The sequence below is a fragment of the Symphalangus syndactylus genome, chromosome 18 (genome assembly GCF_028878055.3).
Source record: "Symphalangus syndactylus isolate Jambi chromosome 18, NHGRI_mSymSyn1-v2.1_pri, whole genome shotgun sequence".
Taxonomy (NCBI): Eukaryota; Metazoa; Chordata; class Mammalia; order Primates; family Hylobatidae; genus Symphalangus; species Symphalangus syndactylus.
Window position 1 is genome coordinate 68,245,908 of NC_072440.2, and position 23,276 is coordinate 68,269,183.

General features: G+C 55.1%; 1 protein-coding gene across 1 annotated transcript; it reads left to right on the forward strand.

The window, feature by feature from the left end:
- Positions 1–11,308: 11,308 nt before the first annotated feature.
- On the forward strand, positions 11,309–15,791 carry OSM (oncostatin M). Its single transcript, XM_055253800.2, has 3 exons — positions 11,309–11,859; positions 13,480–13,622; positions 14,158–15,791. Exons 1-3 carry the CDS (start codon positions 11,826–11,828, stop codon positions 14,737–14,739), a joined length of 759 nt encoding a protein of 252 aa, XP_055109775.1. The 5' UTR covers positions 11,309–11,825; the 3' UTR covers positions 14,740–15,791.
- The last annotated feature ends 7,485 nt before the right edge of the window (positions 15,792–23,276 follow it).

Consider the following 23,276-nt stretch of genomic DNA (forward strand, 5'->3'; position numbering starts at 1 on the left):
AGCTCTCAGAAGGCCCAGCTCCCGTGCAGTCACCAGTACCCTCCACCTTCCACCTTCTTGCCCTGGCTCCCTCAGCCTTGGCCTCTCCAGTTTCCCTCCTACCCGCTCCCTCCTCTCCTTCTCTGTCCCCTTCTTCTGTCTGCAGCCCGAAGCACGACTGCCCCTCCTTTCTGCCCACTGTGCCCAGAGCTGCTCAGCCTGGACTCTGCTCAGCCAGCCTGCCCTGACACAGAGCCCCCCGACCCTGCCAGCTCTCCAGCCCAGTGCTCCTCCCCAGTCGGCACCCCATGCTTTCCAGGGACCGGATTCAGCCACGGATGTCCTCTCCTCTGTTGCTGTCTTAGATTCCCCACGGCCTGCCTGCCTCAGTCTCAACCCTAGTGTGTCCTCTCCCTCCCTGATCACAGCCCCCTGCTCACGAGACCTGCCTTTGAGACCTCCCAGCCTGCACCAGCTTTCCGGTTGGCGCCTCCCCATGCTTGCTCTCTCCCAAAGAGGAAAGGCTTCCCAGCTGCCATCAGGCCATATCCTAGGCCAGCATGCCTCAGCCTTTGCAACTTAAGTGAGGCTTTTCTGTGTCTACGAATAAGAGCTCTGAGATAAGTGCACAATAGGCAATAAAACAGGAAGAGCCGGGGAGGCCCTTGGACTTTCTCCTGCCCCCTTGACGTCTGACTCACTGTCTTCCAGCCCCCTTGGCTTTCCTGGGGTGGTTGTGTTTTTCAGCTCTGCCTTAAAAAAATTTTTTTTAATTGCAGTGAGCTTCACATAATATATAAAACCAGCCATTTTATAAATGACTAATTGGGCTGGGTGCCATGCCTGTAATCCCAGCACTTTGGAAGGCTGAGGTGGGCGGATCACTTGCGCTCAGGAGTTTGAGACCAGCCTGGGCAACATGGCAAAACCCCATCTCTACCCAAAGCTAGCCAGGCGTGTTGGCACGTGCCTGTAGTCCCAGCTGCAGGGGGTGGCTTCAGGTGACTTCAGCCCAGGAGATGGAGGTTGCAGTGAGCTGAGATCATGCCATTGCACTCCAGCCTGGGCAAAGGAGCCAGACCATGTCTCAAAAAAAAAAAAAAAGAAAAATGAATTCGGGGCCCTTTAGTACATTCACAATGTTGCACAACTGTCTATCTAGTTCTGAAACATTTCCATGAATCCAAAAGGAAACCCCATATTCATTAATAGCCACTCCCCATTCCTCTCTCCCCCAGCCCCTGGCGACCACCAGTCTGCATTCTGTCTCTATGGATTTGCCTATGGTGGATATTTCTTGCAGTGGAATTGTGTGTAATAGGTGGCTTTTTGCATCTAGATTCTTTGGTTCAGCATAACGTCTTTGGGGTTCATCCACATTGCAGTGTGTGTCAGTGCTTCACTCTTTTTTGTGGCTGAATAATAGTCCATGGTTTGGGTAGACCACATTTTGTTTCTTTTCTCTTTTTTTTGAGACAGAGTTTCACTCTTGTCGCCCAGGCTGGAGTGCAATGGCGCGATCTCGGCTCATTGCAACCTCCACCTCCCGGTTCAAGAGATTCTCTTGTCTTAGCCTCCCGAGTAGCTGGGACTGCAGGCACCCGCCACCACGCCCGGCTAATTTTTGTATTTTTAGTAGAGATGGGGTTTCACCATGTTGGCCAGGCTGATTTTGAACTCCTGACTTCAGGTGATCCACCTGCCTCGGCCTCCCAAAGTGCTGGGATTACAGGCATGAGCCACCACGCCCAGCTGTATTATCTGTTAAAGGACATTTGGGTTGTTTTCACCTTTCGGTTACTAAGGTCTGCCTTCTTGACTGTGGAGGTGCCCAGCACTTGTGTTTAATGACACAATGTTCTGCCTTCCTTCTCTATATCCTTGTTCTGTGGACAGAGTGACCTGGCCCTGGCCAGTCACCCTCTATCACCCATTGAATGGCCACCAGCAGGCCCTTGGATGGAGCAAGGACTGATGGCCTTCTCTCCCCTCAGAACTACCAGATTTGTTTCTCTTTTTCGTATCAGAATAAACACCCAGAGTTTCCTTGGTGTCTCTCCGAGAACGAGATGGGGAGGAAAGCCACCCTTCCACAGCCCCTGTCCCAGGGTGCTTCCTCCAGGTGGGGATCAACATCCCTGGGAGCCCCACCTCTGTGTCCCAGACTTCCTTTTGGGATCAGGGCTGTCATTTGTAGACAGCCCCACTGGGACCCTGGCCTCTTCCCACCATCTTCTGCAGTTGCCTTTTTGTTGGGCAAAGACTCTAAGGTTTTGCAGCACTTGCTGTGCCCGTGCAGCTGGCACCAAGAGAAGGTTCTGAGTCTGACCAACTTCCTTCCTCCCTGTCCTCCGTGCCTCCTGCCTCTATCTTCATGCTTGTGTGGGACGAAGGACTCCCAGCTCCAAGTGCCAGAAAACCAGTGCAGCTAGCAAAGAGGGTACCTGTGTCTTGTCCCATGTGGCTGGGACACACCACGTGTATGTCCCTGGCTTCAACAGGGATCAGGGCTCAGGGAGACCCTTCAGCCTCCCTGGCTGCGCTGGACACATTCTTGTCCACTCTGCAGGACCCCCCACCTCCGCCTGTGAGGCTGGGGAAGGTGGTTTTCCATAGCAGCAGATTAGTGTTATCCCAGCCATGTGACAGAGGTATGCTTCCTAAGTCTGACGTCATCCCAGGGAAGGATTCTGATCGGTCCTGTTCAGGACACAGATGCATTGCCACACCACAAAAGCGAGGGTGAGTCAGGTGCTCCCTTCTGTGGCCTGGGGTGAGAAATGAGTGGTCCATCAATGGGTTTTCCAGACCCTTCCATGTGCCGGGTGTTGGCCCTTGTATGCACATGTGTGAGCGTGTGCGTTTACTCACCCTTCAAAACCTGGCTATAAAAAGACATTCGGTGCAGATTCATTTGACCTGAAGCCTTTTCCTTCTCTCTGATTTATCCTCCACACCTAGCCTGTGCCCAACACACACAGTGGGTACTTAAATATAGGTCAAATGACAGACTGAGAACCCACTGTGATTTGTCTGTTTTTGCAAAAGGTAGGACTGCCCCCTTCCATGAAGACCAATCTCTTTCTATGAGACCATCAGGTGCCACTCATGTGGAATTCATTCTGAAGTGAACCCTTTAAAAGAAGCACCAGTGGCTTTTTCTTTTTTAGTCAATTTTCCGGGAAAGTGCTGAAATCTGCAGTGAGTGAAAGAGCAGATTTTGATTTCCCTTTAAAAAAATTATCATAAAAGAGAAACTCAGCGTCTTCGAAATTGAAGCTTCCCAGAAACAGAATCACATGCTCTGATGGATTGTGATTGATAGAGTTCTGATTTCTTTAGGAGAGGGGACTGGGAGAATGCATGGAAAAGGGCCTGAGAAACTTGTTCCTGCCCACAGCGAGATGGCCTTTCACTTCCAGAGGCCTGGCTCTGGGTTCACCAGATGTGGGACAGGGACGCCTCAGGGTCCTGCAGCCTGGGAGCCACAGCTCACCTTTCCCCAGGCTTCTGAAGATGGCTCCACCTATATGGCTGTGCATTCATTGGTTCACCAAGAATTCATGGAGAGCCTATTACATTCTGGGGGCTTTGCTGTGCTGTGGAGAGGCAATGGGGGCAGGGGCCACAACCACAGTGTACACCCACTGAGAGTTTCCAGTCTGGCTGGAGAGACAACCTCATAGTTTTAAAAACGTACACCTCTGAAGAGCGTGGTGTGGAGGGATACGTGGTACTCTGGGAGGGTCCCAGGAGGCAGATTGGGACCAGCCTGGGGTGAGGAAGGTCAGGGAGGGCTTCCCTGAAAAGGTGCAGCGTGGACTGGACGTTGATGTCTAGGTGGCAGGTCACAGGTAGAGTGCTCAGGAAGTGGGAACGGCATGTGCAAAGGCCCCGAGGTGAGAGCTGCTCCTGGAAGGACTGAGGAAGGCCAGAGAAAGAGGCAGGCAAAAGAAAGGTACTAGTGAGGCTGGGAGGTGGGCAGGACCTGGTGGCTGTGGTAATGACTTTGGCTTTATCAGAATGGCAATGGGAAGACAGGGACTGTTTAAGCAGAAGGACTCAACCCGGCTGTGTTGTATGAGCCCCTCCGTAGGGGCCGCAAGAGCAACAAAGCCTAGTGGGATGCCATCACCCCTCACTCCTCATCTTCCTCCCTCCCTGTCAGACTTCCAGCCACACCTGCTATTCTCTAAACTAGGCCTGTGCCGTCCTGCGCCCAGGCTGGCCTCCCACTGTGACAGGGAACCTCCTCCCTCTCCTGGCTCCTTCCCCAAGCTGTTGTTTTTGCTTTCCTCAAGCCACTTGGCAACATCAGTTCTGGACAACCCATTGGGCATGCGGGTCGATCTTGTGGCTCTAGGGGGGTGCCTGGGCTCCAGTGTGCCTTTGCTCCCTCCCAGGTCTCTGCCTCTCAGGCCTCAGCTTCACCATCTGCAGGACAAAATAATGATACTTGCCTCCTAAAATGGTTGCAAGGATTCAATGCTCAGGACTGGGACCAGTACACAGAGGTTGCTCCAGAAATGTTCCCGATAACGATGACTGGTACCCCATTCACCCAAACATTTTTGGCCAGACTCTGACGTTTCAAAATAGGCATAGTATGTTGTCATCATGAGAAAAGTCAGACTAGACTTCCTTATCCTTGTTTGATGCTGAGGGTTGTTTTTAGTTAGCATAGTGTTTTAGTGCTTAGAGCCGCTAAGGGGCTCCGCCTGGCTCTGTAGGGTTGTGGGCACTCTGTGGTCATCTCACATGTCCCCTCATCTCAGGACAGGCTCCTGGGCTCAAAGAGAGCAGCAGTGGGGGGGGGGGTTCCAGGCCAGCCAGAGAGTGGACAGTGGTGGGGCCTTGTCTGAGGATCTATGGATTCGGTTGCCATGAGGCAGACAGTTGGAGGTTACTGCACAGAACGGGGTTCCTTCTCCTACACCTGTGGGTGGACACTCCAGGTCCCAGAAGAACTCCGTGGAGGTTGCAAGCCAAGGGATCCCCGCCCCCCATCCCAATGTGACCTCGATGACCTTCTGGGGAGGGTGCTTGGTGGCTCCTCGTTCACCCTGGGGTTTATGTAACACCGCCTTTCCCAATCTCCCTCAAAGCCACCGTGTGACATGAGCAAATGCCCGCCTTCGTCTGCCCCGGCGGCTGGCGGGTAAGTGTGACTGAGCACCTGCTCCAATGTGCCAGGCGCTCACGTGCTCACCTCACGGCATTTTGCTGACTGTCCTACAAGGTGCATTTGCTACTGCATTTTAAAACATTCAGATACAACTCACCTACCATCAATTGTATCATTTCAAAGTGTATGATTTGGGGGTTTTGGGTATTTTCACATGGTTGTGCAACCATCGCCACTATGTAATTCCAGAATATCTTCATCACCTCCAAAGAAACCTCGTGCCCATTAGCAGTCTCTCCCCAGCCCTGGATGCCCCAGCCTCCAGCAGCCACTGGTGTATTCTCTGTGTCTCTCCATGTGCCTATTCCCGACATTTCCCATAGCAGAATCATACAACATGTGGCCTTTTGTGTCTGGCTTCTTTCATGCAGCATCATGGTTTCAAGGTTCAGGCATGTTGTGGCACATGGCAATGCTTCCTTCCTTTTTGTCACTTAATATTCCTTTGTATGGATAGAACGCATTTTGTTTATCCATTTTCTATTGACAGACATTTGGGTTGCTTCCGCTTTTTGGCTATGCCGAATAATTACTTCTGTGAATATTTGCAAGTTTTTGTGTGGATGTACGTTTCCTTCCTTCCTCCCTCTCTCCCTCTCTCTCTCTCTCTTTCTCTTTCTTTCTTCCTTCCTTCCTTCCTTTCTTTCTTTCTTTCTTTCTTTCTTTCTTTCTTTCTTTCTTTCTTTCTTTCTTTCTTTCTTTCTTTCTTTCTCTTTCTTTCTTCTTCTTATTTTTTTCAGCATTTCGCTCTTGTTGCCAGGCTGGCGTGCAAAGGCGTGATCTCGGCTCACTGCAGCCTCCACTTCCCAGATTCAAGTGATTCTCCTGCCTCAGCCTCCTGAATAGGTGGGATTACAGGCGTGTGCCACCACGCCCAGCTAATTTTTGTATCTTTAGTAGAGATGGAGTTTCACCATGTTGGTCAGGCTGGTCTTGAACTCCTGACCTCAGGTGATCCACCTGCCTTGGCCTCCCAAAGTGCTGGGATTAAAGGTGTGAACCACCATGCTCAGCCTCTTTTTTTTTTTTTTTTTTTTTTTTTGTCCAGAGACAGAGTCTCACTCTGTCACTCAGGCTGGAGTGCAGTGGTATGAATATGACTCACTGCAGCCTTGACCTCCCAGGCTCAAGTGATCTTTCGGTCTCAGCTTCCTGAGTAGCTGGGACCACACAGGCGCAAGCCACCATGCTCAGCTAATTTTTAAATGTTTTGTAGAGATGGGGTCTCACTTTTTTGTCCAGGCTGGTCTTAAACTCCTGGGCTTAAGTGATCCTCCCATCTTGGCCTCCCAAAGTGCTGGGATTACAGGTGTGAGCCACTGCACCTGGCCTACGTTTTCAGTTCTCTTGGGTGTATATATAGGAGTGGAATTGTTGGCTATATGATATCTCTATTTTTTTTTTTTTTTGAGACAGTGTTTCACTCTATCACCCAGACTGGAGAGTAGTGGCACAATCTTGGCTCACCCTAACCTCTGCCTCCCAGGTTCAAGCAATTCTCCTGCCTCAGCCTCCCGAGTAGCTGGGACTACCGGTGAGTGCTACCATGCCTGCGTAATTTTTTGTACTTTTAGTAGAGATGGGGTTTCGGCCAGGCTGGTCTTAAACTCCTGGCCTCAAGTGATCTGCCCGCCTCAGCCTCCCAAAGTACTGGGATTACAGGCGTGAGCCACTGCCCCGGCCTCTGTGTTTAACCATTTGCGGAACTGCCAAACTGTTTTCCAATTTATCGGCACCATTCATTGTAGATTCCCACCAGCAATGTCCCAGGGTTCTCATCTCTCCATCTCCTCGTTAGCACTTGTAATTGTCTACCTTTGATTATAGCCACCCTAGTGAATGTGGAATGGCTTCTCATCATGGTTTTGATTTGCATTTCCCTGGTGTTCAGCATCTTTTCACGTGCTTCTTGGCCATTTGTATATCTTTTTTTTTTTTTTTTTTTTTTTTTTTTGGAGAAATGTCTATTAAAATCCTTTACCCATTTTTAAATTGGATTGCTTGTCTTTTTCATTGTTGTTCGGTTCTGTCATTGCAGTTTAAAAAGAGGAAAACGAGGCTCAGAAGGGGGACATGACTGGTCCAGGGACACTGGGCTCACAGGCAGATTGAGATGGAACTTGGGTTGGTCTCCACCTCCCACCAGCAGATTGGGGGCCACCTTCTCTCCCCACTGGAGCACCTCTCCCCAGCCTCCAGTTTTGACCTGGCCCTGCCAGGCCATCTCAGGTCCTATCCTTGCATTTAAAGGCGTAGGGCCCCCACAGCCGGAGGGTAAGCCGGAAAGCGAGGAAGCAGCAGTTCTGAGGAAACAAGCTGGTCCTCTCTTCCTCTCCAAATCACGCGGGCCTGGCTGACGTGGCCCGGCAAGAGGGGACAGCCCGGGTCCTGTGGCTGGGGAGCCTATTTATACTGGCTGGGCCATGTTGCAAGCTTTTCCTGCTGGTGAGAGGGACGTCACTGATTGCTGACCTCACCAGAAACGCTGACGCATCTTTCCTCACGCTTGGCTGGGATGGTCAGCGGCCAGGCCTCCTCACCTCCGAGCCACTCCCTGTCCTCCTGTATATCACTTCACTCTGGATGCTCCGACAGTGGCCCCAACCCCTGTGCCCTCCAGCCATGCCCTCTACTTGCAGGCTGCATGGACTGAATGGTGTCTTCCCTCAACTCATGTGTTGAAGTCCTAACCATAGGGTGTCAGAACGTGACTGTATTTGGAAGTCGAGCCTTTAAAGAAGTAATTATGGGCCGGATGCAGTAGCTCACGCCTGTAATCCCAGCACTTTGGGAGGCCGCGGCGGGCAGATCACTTGAGGCCAGGAGTTCGAGACCAGCCTGGCCTACATGGTGAAACCCCGTCTCTACTAAAAAATACAAAAATTAGCCAGGCGTGGTGGTGGGCACTTGTAGTCCCAGCTACTCGGGAGGCTGAGGCAGGAGAATTGCTTGAACCTGGGAGGCAGAGGTTGCAGTGAGCCGAGCTGGTGCCACTGCACTCCAGTGTGGGTGACAGAGTGAGAGTCCATCTCAAAAAAAAAGAAGTAATTAAGGTAAAATTGGCCAGGTGTGGTGGCACATACCTGTAATCCCAGCTACTCTGGAGGCTGAGGCAGGAGGATCGCTTAAGGCCAGGAGTTCAAGGCTGCAGTGAGCTATGAAAGCACCACTGTACACTTAAGCCTGGGCAACAGAGTAAGACCTTGTCTCGAAAAAGAAAAAAAAAGGAATAATTAAGGTAAAACAAAGTCAGAGTGGGTCCTAATCCAATGTGAATGGTGTCCTCATAAGAAGAGGCAAGGCCGAGCGCAGTGGCTCACTCCTGTAGTCCCAGCACTTTGGGAGGCTGAGGCAGGTGGATCACCTGATGTTAGGAGTTTGAGATCAGCCTGGACAACATGGCGAAACCCCGTCTCTACTAAAAATACAAAAATGAGCTTGGCGTGGTGGCACACGCCTGTAATCCCAGCTACTCAGGAGGCTGAGGCAGGAGAATCGCTTGAACCCAGGAGGCAGAGGTTGTAGTGAGCTGAGATCGTGCCACTGCACTCCAGCCTGGGTGACAGAGCTAGACTCTGTCTCAAAAAAAAAAAAAAAAAATGGTGATTAGGCCACGGACAAGCAGAAGAAACATGATGTGGAGATACAGGGAGAGACAGTCATCTACAAGTCAAGGAGAGAGGCCTTGGGAAACAGCCCTTGATTTCAGACTTCAGCCTCTAGAACTGTGAGAAAATAAATCTCTGTTACTTAAGCCCCTCAATCTGTGGTACTTTGTTATGGCAGCCCTAGCAATGTAATCTACATGCTCTCCTTACCTTCGGTGACTCTGGACCCTGGGCCCTGGGCCTGACACTCTCATTAGCTATGTGCAAAGAGTATGGTCTTTAGGCCTCATTTGAATGCCTTCTTTTCTTGGTGGGTTTTTTTGTTTTTGTTTTTGTTTTTGTTTTTTAGACAGGGCCTTGCTCTGTCACCCAGGCTGGTGTGCTGTGGTATGATCATGGCTCACTGCAGCCTCAACCTTCGAGGCTTGAGTGATCCTCCTGCTTCAACCTCCCTGGTAGCTGGGACTTCAGGTATGCACCACGATGTCTGGATAATTTATTTTTAAATTTTCTGTAAAGACACAGTCTCAAAGTCCTGGGCTCAAATGACCCTCCCGCCTCGGCCTCCCAAAGTGCTGGGATTACAGGCGTGAGCCACCATGCATGGACAAATGCCCCTCTCCTCTTAACTGTTCGTAGGTGACCTCAGACAAAGCAACCTCCTCTCTCTGCCATGAGGAGACAGCACGGCCTCCCTGGACCACAGGGTAGATAGAATAAGATAAAGGCATGTGGCTGTTTCTCGCCAAGTGTGGTGGTCGGTCAGCCATAGCTGAGAATGGCCTGGAGCCCTCTGCTCAGATCTGGCACTCCTTCCTTGAGCCAGCCCCAAAACTTCTCAGAGCTTCGAGCTCCTCACTGAAGTGAGCTGAGGCGTCTCTGCCCAGCAGCTGTCTCTCCCCTGGCTGTTGCAGGATGAGATTGGTGGCTGGGTGCTGTGGCTCACACTTGTAATCCCAGCGCTTTGGGAGGCCAAGGCAGGAGGGTCATTTGAACCCAGTAGTTTGTTATCAGCCTGGGCAACATAGTGACACCCTGTCTCTACAAAAAATAAAAAAATTAGCTGGGCATGGTGACGCATGCCTGTGGTCTCAGCTACTCAGGAGACTGAGGCGGGGAGCCTTGCTTCAGCTTAGGAGCTGGAGGCCACAGTGAGCTACCTACGACGGCGCCACTGCACTCCAGCCTGGGTGACAGAGCAAGATCCTGCATTTAAAAAAAGAGAAAAAAAGATGAGATCAGGGGTGTGAAATGGAGAAGGATCCCCTCTTGGCATGGCCCCAGGAAACGGCATTGTGGGGGTGGGCACAGAGATGAGGACTTCAGCGGAAGCGACATTCTCAGGATGAGAATCCAGAACTGGCCCCTGGGGGTGGTGAGGGGGAGGTACGGGGCCTGGTGTGGTGAGTCCCAGCCTGGGTGCCGGGGAGTGGGTAGGGGCTGAAGAGCAGCCTCCTGGGCGTGGGGTCGCCTATTTTTGCCTACTACGTGATCCTCAGACCTGGGAGTGGCTGGTGCAGCATGGAGCCAAATAAAGGTTTGTCGAATGAATAAGTGAGTGATGGGAGGAATGAGTGGCAACAGCCTTGGTGGCCACACTGGGCATCGGGAGCAGGCATGGACAGGGGTGTATCCAACCTCCTCCTTTCTGGCTGCCCCAGCTCTCCTTGCTTAGGTGCCCCAGACCCCATGCTCCCTCCAGCTGGAGCAGCTCAGGCCTCCCTGGCAGCCTCCAGGAGTCCCACCCTGACTCCCCAGACTCCTGAGGGCCTCCTCCCACTGGGGCTTCTTAGGGTGCAGGCCAAGGACCCTCCTCTGGGCCTGGGAGATGTGCTGACCAGGCAGGGTCTGTAGGCCTGGGCCAGCCTCTTGGCCTCCCTGTCTGCCTTCATCCGGGCCTCAGTTTACCCCACAGTAAAGTAGCAGGTTGACTAGGGAGGCGCTGTTTCCAGGGCTCTTTCGCAGAGGACCAACCTAAGATTGCTATCTTTCAGAGAAAGTGAAACCTGATCCCCAACTGTCAAGGCGGCAACTCCCCCTCCCCGGCTTCCCCTCTGAGCTCACAGCTTCCCCATCTCCTCCTTCCCCCATCCCGCCCCCTCGACAGCTAATACTTGGAATCAGACCTTCATCTTTGCTTTTTCCTTCAGAGGTCTTTTCCTTTTATGTCCATGATGGCAGCAACCCTGTGAGGTGGGCTGGGAAAGGCTTTTCTCCTCCTCATTTTATATTTGTGGATCTCTGAGGCCCAGAGAGGTTAAGTGACTTGTCTCAGGTCACACAGCACCTCAGCAGGCTTGAACCCTGGCCTCCTGTTTCTCTTGCTCCAAGTGTCCAGTTCTCCTCAGTGGTGCCTGTCTACAGAGACAAGGCCTGGCTTTGGGGAGTGGGCCTGGCAGAGGGTGCACGATGTGGGAAAGGAGACCGTCGGGAGCCGGGCTGGGGGATGCTGGTCCTGGGGCCTGAACCACAATCTCGGGGCTGCCAGCCTGCGTCTGGCTCTGTGCCCAGAGCCCGGTGGTTTCCGCTCACAGATGTCCCAACAGCCCCAGCGAGAGGGCAGGAAGGGCACTCAAGAAGGAAGATGTCTCGCTCCCCTCAGCCCCCAACCACCGTGTCCTGCGAGACCAATGGCTCCTGGGCCGAGACTGGCCTGGGGCCTCCAGAGGTCCAGCTCGAAGTCCCTCCTGGCCATCCCTGGCCCAGTTCCCCGAAGATGGCATGGACCCTTTTCCTCCCCACTCACCCCAGGAAGGCTGAGGCTACGGTTTACATCATCCTTGGGCGTAGGGCTGACCTCGAAGAACGAATTCGAAGAAAACAGGAGGAGGAGCGGGCATACCACTCGCCCTGCACCCATTGGCCGCCCGTGGAAATTTTGGTTTTTGGAGTCATGTTCCCAGAAGGCCTGCCCTCCCCCCTCCCCATCCCCACCCACCTCATGAGGTGTTGGCCAATCGCCCCAGCGTGCATAAAGTGGCTGCCAGCCTGCAGGGCTCCTAGCCGAGAGGTGTCACCCCCAGCGGGCGCGGGCCGGAGCACGGGCACCCAGCATGGGGGTACCACTCACACAGAGGACGCTGCTCAGTAAGTACTTCCTTCCTCCCCGCCAGAACCCGCCTGCTGGGTCTGTCCACGGGCGCCGGTGGGGAGCAGAGGCACCCTCTGCCCTCCGGGACCTGGGGAGGCTGGGTGCCAGGCAGAAGGATGCTGAGAAGGGGAGAGAGCCAGGAGGTCAGGCAGAGAGAGCGGTCCACTGAGAACCTGGCCTCTCCACAGGTAGAGAAGGGGCATCCCTGGAAGGCTTCCAGGGGGAGGTGATGTCAAGATGTAGAGGCAACTCTGGGAACCAGGCGGTGAGAGAATAGGATGGGCGAAGAGGCTGGGCAGGAGAGGGAGGCTCAGAAGCTGGTCAGGGAAGTGGTGTGAGGTGTGGAGGGGTTGTGGGGCCTCCAGCTTGCCCAGGATGAATAGAAAGTCAGCCGGGCCTGGGGGCCCCAGAGCCCATACAATCACACAGCACACACAGCCACACCCACATGGCCACATGAGCACACAGCCATATGACGTCATCCGCAGCCCTGGATCTCACCAGCCCAGGAACCCCCACATGCAGACCAGAGTCCCCACGGTGAATGGAACAGGTATCCCTCACGCGGCACACAGACTCAGATGCACAGCCATACAGAAACCCCAGTCCCACGTGCGCTGCCACAGGCACTGGCCCTTGCCAGAGCCCGGCAGCAGATACCTGGGGAGGCGGCGAGGGTGCCCTGGGGTCGCTATGCCTGGGTGCCCGGCCCCTCGGCCCTCCCCAGCAGCCAGTCTTCCCCAAAGGGCCGGATGGTTCTTAGGACGGGAACGATGGTGTCACTGCCTTCCGGGCCATTGCGCCACAGGCCCCTTCCGACCACGTGGCTGCGGGTGCCCCGCTGGGGGTGGTGGTGAGCGGTAACTGTACCCGCCCCCAACACCTTCTGACAGGCTCACAGCATCCCTGGTGGGCCTGACAGAAGGAGCCACTTATGGAGAGAGGAGGGAGGCATGAGAGGTCAGGGGAGAGCCCTGGCCTTGTGTGACCTGAGCAGGACCTTCTGCTGAGACTTGGTTTACCTGTCAGGAAAGTGGGGACATGGACTGGAAGGTCTTCCACATCTGTTCCAGGCTGCGCCTCTGGTTGAAAAGGCAGACTCTCCTGGTTCTAGACAGAGCTGAGGGCACAAGCTGCTCCCGGGCTGCCTGCCCTGAAGCCCTCTCAGGCCCATCTACCTGGATGGCCAGAGCAGCTGACAAGGCAGGTCCTAGGACAGTGGCTGGTCTTTAGCCCAGTGGTCTTGCAGGGAGCCAGTCCCACCTTGCAGAGAGTCAGCTCCCGAGGTTAGAACCGTGCTGTAGGCAAGATTGGGATCCAGCCGGGCACTGCAGCCTTTGCTCAAAGACCTACTTGGTAAATCGCAGCCACTGTCTCAGTCCCTCCCACTGCTTGCTGTGTCAGGCCCTGGGCAGTGACTTACTGGGGAGATGATGGTGGCCTTGGTGGGCACACCTGTGCACACACCGTGCCACACAGTGCCCAGCCCCCGCCCTCCACTACACAAAGTCTGGGATGAAGGAGGCAACTTTCAAGGCCCTCTTGACCCCCTCCCCGAGGCTCCCATCTGTGGCTTTCCTCGCCAAGTCAGGTGACACCCCTCTTCTCTGCCCTAGGTCTGGTCCTTGCACTCCTGTTTCCAAGCATGGCGAGCATGGCGGCTATAGGCAGCTGCTCGAAAGAGTACCATGTGCTCCTTGGCCAGCTCCAGAAGCAGACAGATCTCATGCAGGACACCAGCAGACTCCTGGACCCCTATGTAAGCACGTGGGCCCTTGTGGCATCTGAGTCTCAGAGAACTATGGGGTTAGGAAGGGAGTGAGAAGCAGGCAGGACAGGCCCAGCCCCACTCCATATGGCCAGGTGGGGGAACTGAGTCGCTGTGTTATTCCAGCCTTAACCCTGAGGAGCTAAGGCTGGCCCTCCAGCTTCCCTAGCTCTGTGGTCCCAGGGCGGGACTCCAGACACCATCACCGCGCTCATCTGCTTACTCAGTGTACACTGCACACCTGCCAGGCTCTGGTCTAGGCACTGGGACGTAGCAGTGAGCAAGACAGAGTCCAGCCCTCTTGAAGCTCCACATTCCCCACGGGCATCCCACCAGCTCTGCAACATCATTCCGACCTTGCCTGCAGTGATCTTGGGGTCCTCTTCCCTCTCGGGCCTCAGTTTCCGGATCCGTCCAGTGGGAGATTGGATAGGGGTGCATGAGGTCTAGCATTTCAAGGCTGACTTGTCTGTGAGTGTGGTCCAGATCCTCAGCATTCACCCTAAGATCCTCCTGTTCCCCACAGATACGTATCCAAGGCCTAGATGTTCCCAAACTGAGAGAGCACTGCAGGGAGCGCCCCGGGGCCTTCCCCAGGGAGGAGACCCTGAGGGGGCTGGGCAGGCGGGGCTTCCTGCAGACCCTCAATGCCACACTGGGTCGCGTCCTGCACAGACTGGCCGACTTAGAGCAGCACCTCCCCAAGGCCCAGGATTTGGAGAGGTCTGGGCTGAACATCGAGGACTTGGAGAAACTGCAGATGGCGAGGCCGAACGTCCTTGGGCTTAGGAACAACATCTACTGCATGGCCCAGCTGCTGGACAACTCAGACACGGCTGAGCCCACGAAGGCTGGCCGGGGGGCCTCTCAGCCGCCCACCCCCACCCCTGCCTCGGATGCTTTTCAGCGCAAGCTGGAGGGCTGCAGTTTCCTGCGTGGCTACCATCGCTTCATGCACTCAGTGGGGCGGGTCTTCATCAAGTGGGGGGAGAGCCCGAACCGGAGCCGGAGACACAGCCCCCACCAGGCCCTGCAGAAGGGGATGCACAGGATCAGACCCTCCAGGAAAGGCAAGAGACTCATGCCCAGGGGACAGCTGCCCCGGTAGCCTCAGGAGCACCCCTTGCTGGTGAAGGATGCGGCAGGTGCTCTGTGGATGAGAGGAACCATCGCAGGATGCACCTCCCAGGTCCCCAAACCTGTTCCCCTCTGCTACTAGCCACTGAGAAGTGCACTTTAAGAGGTGGGAGCTGGGCAGACCCCTCTACCTCCTGGTAGAGGGGTCAGAGTCAGGCTGTTGCACCACCCCCTCAGCCCCAAGTTCCCCAGGCCCAGTGGGGTGGCCGGGCAGGCCACGCGGGGCCGACTTTCCATTGATTCAGGGGTCTGATGACACAGGCTGACTCATGGCTGGGCTGACTGCCCCCCTGCCTTGCTCCCCGAGGCCTGCCAGTCCTTCCCTCTCATGACTTGCAGGGCCGTTGCCCCCAGACTTCCTCCTTTCCGTGGTTCTGAAGGGGAGGTCACAGCCTGAGCTGGCCTCCTATGCCTCATCACATCCCAAGCCAGACACCTGGATGTCTGGGTGACCTCACTTTAGGCAGCTGTAACAGGGACAGGGTGTCCCAGGAGCCCTGATCCGGGGGTCCAGGGAATGGAGCTCAGGTCCCAGCCCAGCCCCGAAGTCGTCATGTGGCCTGGGGCAGGTCACTTTACCTCTCTGGACCTGTTTTCTCTTTGTGAAGCTAGGGAGTTAGAGTCTGTACAAGGCCCCCACTGCCTGTCGGTTGCTTGGACTCCCTGATGTAAGGTGGATATTAAAATCTGTAAATCAGGACATGTGGTGCAAATGGCGCTGGGAGGTGTACACTGAGGTCTCTGTAAAAGCAGACCCACCTCCCAGCGCCGGGAAGCCCCAGTCTTGGGGCCTCGCTGCTGGCTGCTCCCCCTGGTGGTGGATCCTGGAATTTTCTCACCCAAGAGCCATTGCCCTCCTAGGGGCGGTCTCAGAAGCTGCGAGGCCAATTCCTTGGAGGGACATGACTAATTTATCGATTTTTATCAATTTTTATCAGTTTTATATTTATAAGGCTTATTTATGATGTATATTTAATGTTAATATTGTGCAAACATATATTTAAAACTTGTCTGGTTTCTAAAGCCTCTGTGTCTCTCAGTTGTCTTTGGGGGAAGGATTTGGGGTGGTGGAAGGGCAGCCTCTTAGAGAGGGGAGGGACCTTGGTGGCAAGGCCAAAAGCGTCCACACTCTGGGGATGGGCTGGAGGTCCTTGCGCTGCCCAGGAAGGGAAGTCACATGCCCCAGCCGCCGGGGGCTGTGACTGTGGTGGGGTGGGGTGTCAAACTCAGATGAGGCATTGGTTATGGCCAAATGGGGCTCCCTTGACACACTGGGGATGAGGGGTGTCAAGACGTGGTAGCAAGAGGGGAGGAAGAAAGGCTTGAGTGTGTGGGCTGCTTCTGAGCCCCCACGGGTGTGTGGCTGAGGTCTGTGTGCTGATGGACGTTGCATGCTGATGGGTGTTATATACCCATGTGTGTTGCATGTGTATTTCTCTTACCTCATTTTGAAGCCTGGATGTCAGTGTCCTAATGGAGGCTTATGTCTGTATCTGTATTTATGAGTGCTTGTAGGCATGGATATCTGGGTGCGTCTCTGCATGCGTGTCTGTGCATGTGCAAGCTTAGGTATGTGCCAGCGTGTCCTCTCATATGTGTGTATGTTCCTGGATCACCCTGGGGGTCACGGGCATATCTGGTGCCTGGAACATGGAAGGTGCTCTAGGCATTTGTGGCATGAATCAAAGAGTGAGTTCACAGCTACACCCCTGCCACCAGCATCCCGCCTGATGTGGAGTGAGCATGTAGCAGACACGAGGAATGGCTGTGTGCAGAGGAATGAAGAGACCTGGCTGGGCTTGAAATCCTGTCTCAGCCCCGTTCCATCTCTCTGGGTGACCTTGGGAAAATTCTTTAATGTCTCTGAGCCTTTGTTTCCTCATCTGTGGAATGAATAAAGAATAACAGATCCTGCCTCAGACAAGGCCAGTGACCTGGTTTGTGCTTAAAACTGCTTCCTGAAGAGCCCAAGGGGTTAGGGTTGCCATCTGACTCGCAGAAAACTGGGCTCCTCCTGAATGCCCAGGCGAGAACATATAGGCCGAAAACATGCTGAGGCAAGGGCTCCCAGAGGCAGGTGAGCTTGACTTGGATAGGTCCCTGGCTACCCCCACTTCCTGAAATGGCAAATAGAGCTGGGGATGGGATGGCAACAGGAGGACTTTACATCAGGGTGGTGGAGAACCAGTGCAGAACTCCCTGCAATAGACATGATACATTTTGCAGATGAGAAGACTGAGGCTCAGAAAGTTTGAGTGGCCTGCCCACATCCTCAGACCAAATTAACTGGGGATAGGCACAGTTCGAATTCAGAGCCGTAGGACTCCCGGGAGGGTGCATCTTTCTGTAACTTGGCTGACAATTTCATAGTTCCTGAAGGCACAGAACTCCAGGGCAAGGGGCAGACAGACAATAGACAGGCACAAGGACCAACAGGAGCATCTGAGATTGCAGGATGAGCTCAGCAAAAATAAAGCAGGGTGATGTAACAGCAGCGGGAGAGCCAGGCGCTGAGAGTGGTCAGAGTAGCATCTGGAGAGGTGACGTCCACACTGTGGTCTGAGTGACGTGCAGATGGGGAGGCGGGAAGATCTAGGGCAAAGGCTCTGAGCGTTCAGGGATCCGAGTATCATGAGTCAGGGCATCAGGATTTACCCAAAGGCCCAGAGAGGGGAAGCATCTTGCTTAAGGTTACAGAGCAAAGTAGTGCAGGGCTAAGGCTAGAACTCCAGGCCCCTAACTCCCAACCAGCAGTCTTCCTGGGAAGCTCCCTGACATATTCCAGCCTATTTACCAAGTACCTAGCAAGAGCCTCCTGCGGCCCCCACTGGGCTCCCCCTTGCCCTCAGGGGTCCTACCATAATGGCCATCTTTTGGCTCCCAAAATGCCTGGGGCTCCTTCCTACCACAGGGATTCTTCCTATGCTGTTCCCTCTGCCTGGAATGCTGTTCCCCATCCTGTTTGTCAAGTTAGCTCCTTCCTTGTCAGATCTCAGCTGGAGGATGCATCCTTAGCAATTCTTCCTCACCTGTCCAGAGTCTGGGTCCAGGAACTTGGTTGCGCCGTCCCTTCCTGCAGCACGCACTCTGTGTTGTGTTCACATTGCCAACTGCGTCTCCTATTAGCATGGAGGACGGAGACCGAGTCTGCTTGGCTTGATGCTGTCCCTGCATCCACATGGTGCCTGGCATACAGTAGGCGCTCAAGGAAGAGCAGGGCAGGTGGGGCCCCGCCTCCCAGCCCCAAGGAGAAGACAGAGGCAAATGTGTTGCTGGGGGAAGCAGAGGCACCGAGGCGTGCACCAGGGAGCCCATCCTAGACAGGTGCCACTCCCACGCCCGGCCTGCCCTGGCTCCAGGCCCCACCAACAGCAGAGTGGGGGCCCTCACTTGTGTCTCCCTGCCCCAGCTGGGGGAAGGGGGTTTCCTCTTCTCAGCTGCTGGGAAGCTGTGGGTGGGACGTGGCAGACACCAAAAGCCAGGCACACTCTGGTTCCCGGAGCGGAAGGGGAGCAGGCGCTGCGGCTGATGCTGGAGTTGCTCTCCAGGAGGGCAGAGGTTGGCCTGTGGAGGAAAAGCTGGGAAGCCCAGCATGGCTGCCTGACCCCCGGCCGTCCCCCACCTCTCACTGCCCAGGAGAGGTGTCTGAGGCTGACTTTGAACTAGAGCACACCCACCCCACAGGACACAGATGGGGGAGCTTGTCTCTGGGAAAGTCTCAAGTACACTGTCTGTGAGGACTTGTCACCCCTGTAACATCTCCTGAGGAGTCACAGTTGCAGGTAACCCCAAACTACCACCTGCAGTCTGATCCCTCCCAAGGCCAGATCCTACACACCCAGCTACCAGGATAGTCTCCTGACTTAGTGGGTGCCTTAAAGCCAAACTCACCGTTCTGCCCCCAAACCTTGCACTTGCTTTCTGCTTCTCATTTGCCCCTACTAGAGTTCCAGAATCCCAGCCCATTGCCTTTCTCTCCCTTGGCCCCTTCTCTCCCCTCCATCACTCGGTCCTGTGGTCTCTCCCATACCTGTCTCTTGCAGGCGACTCCTCTCCCCATCGCCTGCCAGGGTCTGGCTCCCTGGACACAGCCTAAAATTATCTCTATCGTCCTATTTTCTCCTGCTCACAGAGCTTTCGGAACTCCCTTTTATCCTAGTGCACAGAGCATCCATTCCTAACTCCTGGCTGCAGCATCCGAGGCCCCCAGCTCTCAGGCACGACCCATTCTGCCAGTCATCTCTACATTCTATCCACTCAGCTGCTCCCACCCCTGCATGCAGCCTGAGCTCCCTATTCCCCCTCAGCTCTTCTTCTTTTTTTTTTTTTTTTTTCCTTTGGAGAAACAGGGTCTTGCTCTCTCGCCCAGGCTGCAGGGCAGTGGCACGATTGTGGCTCAATGCAGCCTCGACCTCCCGGGCTCAAACAATCCTCCCACCTAAGCCTCCTGGGTAGCTGGAACTACAGGCCACCATCATGCTTGGCTAAATTTTTATTTTTTGTAGAGATGGGATCTTGCTATTTTGCCCAGGCAGGTCTCGAACTCCTGGCCTCACGTAACCCTCCCACCTCAGTCTCCCAAAGTGCTGGAATTACAGGCATCAGCTTCTGTTCCTGGCCCCCCTCCCTATTTCTTACATCCTCCTGCCCTTGAGGCCAAGCACAGATGCCCCCCACATCTGTGATTCCCCCACCCAGAGGGGCTTGTGGGGCTGCCTCGGTGCTGTGGATGGCTTGCAGAGTGCCACTGTGGAGTTTCCATCAGACAGAGGCAGAACGGGGCCTTGTCAAATCATCCTGCCGACTCCACAGCATAGACTGCTGTGTGATGGGTCCCCATGACCATCTACCGTGAGAGGCAGCAGGATGGGGCCCTCTGAGCAACCACTTTGTTGCCACAGTGTGCAAGAGCTGATGCTCTGCTAAGCACATTTTCCCTAGAGGGACGGAGCCTTCAGCACCTGCAAAGAAGTGTGTGCTCCCTGCACTGACTCACATAAGGGACAAAGGCGTCACGAGCAGCTGTCTGCTGGCACCGGGCTAAGAAAGATAAAGAGATCCTGGTGCAGTCCAGCCACTGAATCCACTCGAAGCTGGGTTCTCTTTTTCTTTTTTAAGTTTTTCAGGGCGGTGGTCCGGGACTCTCAGTCAATGCTGCACATCACACACATGGGTTAAAAGTTCCCTAGGACAGTAAAACTACAGGAAAAGGCGGGGAGGGGTCCTGGCACATTTTGTTAATCTACAGAACAAACTCAGCATAGAAACAGCAGAGCCAGGATGTGAACCCGGGCCTTCCTTGGGCCTCTGTGGTCTTAGACTCTTTGCTGCAGGTTTTCAAGTGATTTTTTTTCCTCCCAGGGATGAGTTTAAAATATTTTAGAGTTACACAAAACGAGTTAGACCTCAGCCCCCTAGCTGGGTACTCTGCCCGGGGTTGAGCCTCAGTTTCTCCTCTGTACAATGGAGCCAACTTGGCCCACCTCCCAGCTGAGACAAAGATTCCCTGGGAGACAGCACAGACACGACGTTATTGGCAGGGCCGTCCCTGAGCCAGTGTGGCTAAGGCTCTCTCTCTTATTTCCTCTTTCCCTCCTTAGTGGTTTTCTTTCTTCTCGGCTCTTTTCTCTTTGTCCCTGTCCTGTCACCTGCCCTGCCTGCCTCCCACCCTCCACCCAGGGGCTGGGACATGGGGTGCCCACAAAAGCCCTTTTTCAGTGCCGAGGAAGGGTCACAGTCCATGCTCCTTTGGAGTGGGGAGGCCCTCCCAAGGCCGGCCCGGCTCCCTACGTCTCAGGACGTCGGAGGGCTGGGCTCGGGGAGGGGCGAAGGTCTCTGAGGGAGGGGGTTGGGCAGGCGGGGCCCTGGAGCTTGTGGCAAGGGTGGATCAGATGGGCCAGGTGGCGCCCCAGGTTTGGAGGTGGGTGCTGGGGCAGGGAGTGGTGGCCTGGGAGGGGGTCCAGTGTCTTGTGGGGGGAGCTGTAGCCCTGTGACTCTTCTGGGGACAGGGACAAGGGGAGGCTGGATGTGCTGCACACGGCCGGTGGCAGGTCTGAGTCAAAACACCTAAGGCCGACCCCTGCGGTCATGCGGAGGGCTGCCCAGTCATCGCCTTATGCCGGCCTGGGTCACTCAGGGAGGCTGGGCGTGGCCCCGTCAGCTGTGACTCAGGCCCCAGCGGCCTCGCCACGCAGCACTGGGCAGGGGCATCAGGCACAAGGACGCCCCCTCCCCACACCCCGGCCCTGCTTCTCCCCTTGCCTCCCAAGACCCTGCCCCCACCTGTGTCAGGCACAGACTGGGTGGGAACCCAGGGCCCTCTGCACCTACTGCCCCCAGCCCTTCAGCTGGGGGTGGGGGGTGGAAGTGGGGGTAGTGTCAGGGCCACCCAGCTCTGGACGGGAAGTCAAGTTGGGGGCGGGGTGAGGAGCCGACTCCAGAGAAGATCCAGCAGGAGAGGGAAGCAGAGGGGGCCTGGCCCGGAAGACGATGGTGTCCCACTGAAGACCTGGCAAACCTTCCAGATCCGGAGCGGTGTGTGCAGGCACAGACCACGGTAGGCTTCTCCCAGGGGCAGGGCTGGGGGTAGAGGCCAGCCTCCAAATTTATCCTCCACCAAAGCAAACATCCCTCACTCCCTTGTGGGTCAGGGGGTATCTGGTGGCCCACACACGCTCCAGGCCTCGGTTTCCCCTTCTATGCAATGGGCATGGTAAGATACGCCCCAAACATCTCTCTGAGGATGCCGGGGCTAAACAGGAGCGAACGGATGCGAAAGTGTCATGTGGACATGTGAGGGTTTAAAGAGCAGCAGAGGAGAGAGCTCTGGACACGGTGGCTGGAAGCAGGCCTGGATTTGAATCCTGGCTGTTTGGGACCCTGGAGGGGTCAGTCATCTGGGAGTTTTGAGTCCTGGATTCCCAAGGGACCCTCAAGTTCTCTTTTCCCCAGAGCAGTGCAAGGGGCCAAGCCCATGAAGACCTCGGTTTCCTTCTGATGGAGAGGTGGTTCCTGTATAGGAGGCTCCAGCGTGTGTGGTCAGTCAAGTTCAAGGCCCCTGTGCCTTTGGCCTTGGGCCAGTGCAGGACTTGACTGCACTGTGCCTCACTCACTATGTAAAATGGATCTAATTATGGGATCACTGTGGCGAGAAAGGAAAAATATAGGTAAAATCCTTGCAGGGAGCCTGGCATGAGAATGGAAGGGGCTCGACCCCAATCTTGCCATCAGCAGCTCTCGAGGCCTGGAGAGAGGCTTCCGAGGGGATAGGGAAACTGTCTCCGGGGTGGGCAAGTCCTGGGTCTGGATGCTGGGGTTCCCTGGCATGCTGGGGCAGGGTGGGGGCCTTGGCTCTGCCCCATGTGTCCCTGGTTTATTTTACCTCTGTGGGTCTTAATTGTCTCCTCTATAAAACGGTGATTGTAATTCCCATTTGGAAGAATTGTCGTGGCGACCTGTAAATGGGAGCTGGGGAGAGAGGACATCCTGGAAGTCTGAGGAGAGTGGGAAGCAGCAGCAGGGCCAGGAGAGAAATTCTTCTCCCCCTCCTCCTCTTCCTCCTCCCAGAGCCTCCGCCAGGCAGAGGCAAATGTTCCTGGACCCCTCTTGTGGCCAGTCCTCAGGGCTTCCCCAGGAGGTGCTGGACACGGCATAGGCTCCTCCAAGACCCCCTCAGTGGTGACCCCTTCTCCAGCCTTGGCCTGTATCTGCCCACTCTCCATTCTGAGCCTCAGGCATCCCCGCTCACTTCCTCGAATCCCTAAATGCCATCCTGCCCAGCTCTAGGGGAGGCCCCGGCTGCAGGCTGGCCTGAGGCTGGCGGGGCCATGGCCATGGGGCCTGCCGTCCGCTGAGCAGTGGGGGGCGCTGCAGCCCGTGGTTTGGAGCCGGGCTAATTGATTGGGTGTCTGTCATATGCTGGTCTGGGAACCCTGGACCGGGACTCTCCCCTAGCCTTGGGCCCAGCTTTCCTGGGGACCTGGGTCTCTCTATCCCCCACCACTGCTCCCCACAAGCCACTCTTCAAAGAACCTTTTCTTTTTCTCTTTTCTTTCTTTCTTTTCCCTCTTTTTTTTTTTTTTTTTTGAGACGGAGTTTCGCTCTTGTTGCCCAGGCTGGAGTGCAATGGTGTGATCTCGGCTCACTGCAACCTCTGCCTCCTGGGTTCAAGCGATTCTCCTGCCTCAGCCTCCCGAGTAGCTGAGATTACAGGCATGTACCACCATGCCCGGCTGATTTTGTATTTTTAGTAGAGACGGGGTTTCTCCATGTTGGTCAGGCTGGTCTCCAACTCCCGACTTCAGGTGATCTGCCCACCTCGGCTTCCCAAAGTGCTGGGATTACAGGCGTAAGCCACCGTGCCTGGCCCCAAAGAACCTTTTCTAGACCCTTTGGGACTCATGGACTTATCTAAAAGGGAAACTGAGACTCTGAGAAGCTTCCTTCTAGAATTCTCACAAGCAAATCAGGACTGAAACCCAGGGTTCCTAGCTCCCTGTCTGGGAGTTC

Bases quoted from the DNA above. Each gene is read 5' to 3' on its own strand.
- OSM (XM_055253800.2), top strand. From the start codon at position 11,826: ATGGGGGTACCACTCACACAGAGGACGCTGCTCA. The intron at 11,860-13,479 runs GTAAGTACTTCC...TCTCTGCCCTAG, and splicing joins CACACAGAGGACGCTGCTCA to GTCTGGTCCTTGCACTCCTG. The intron at 13,623-14,157 runs GTAAGCACGTGG...TGTTCCCCACAG, and splicing joins GCAGACTCCTGGACCCCTAT to ATACGTATCCAAGGCCTAGA.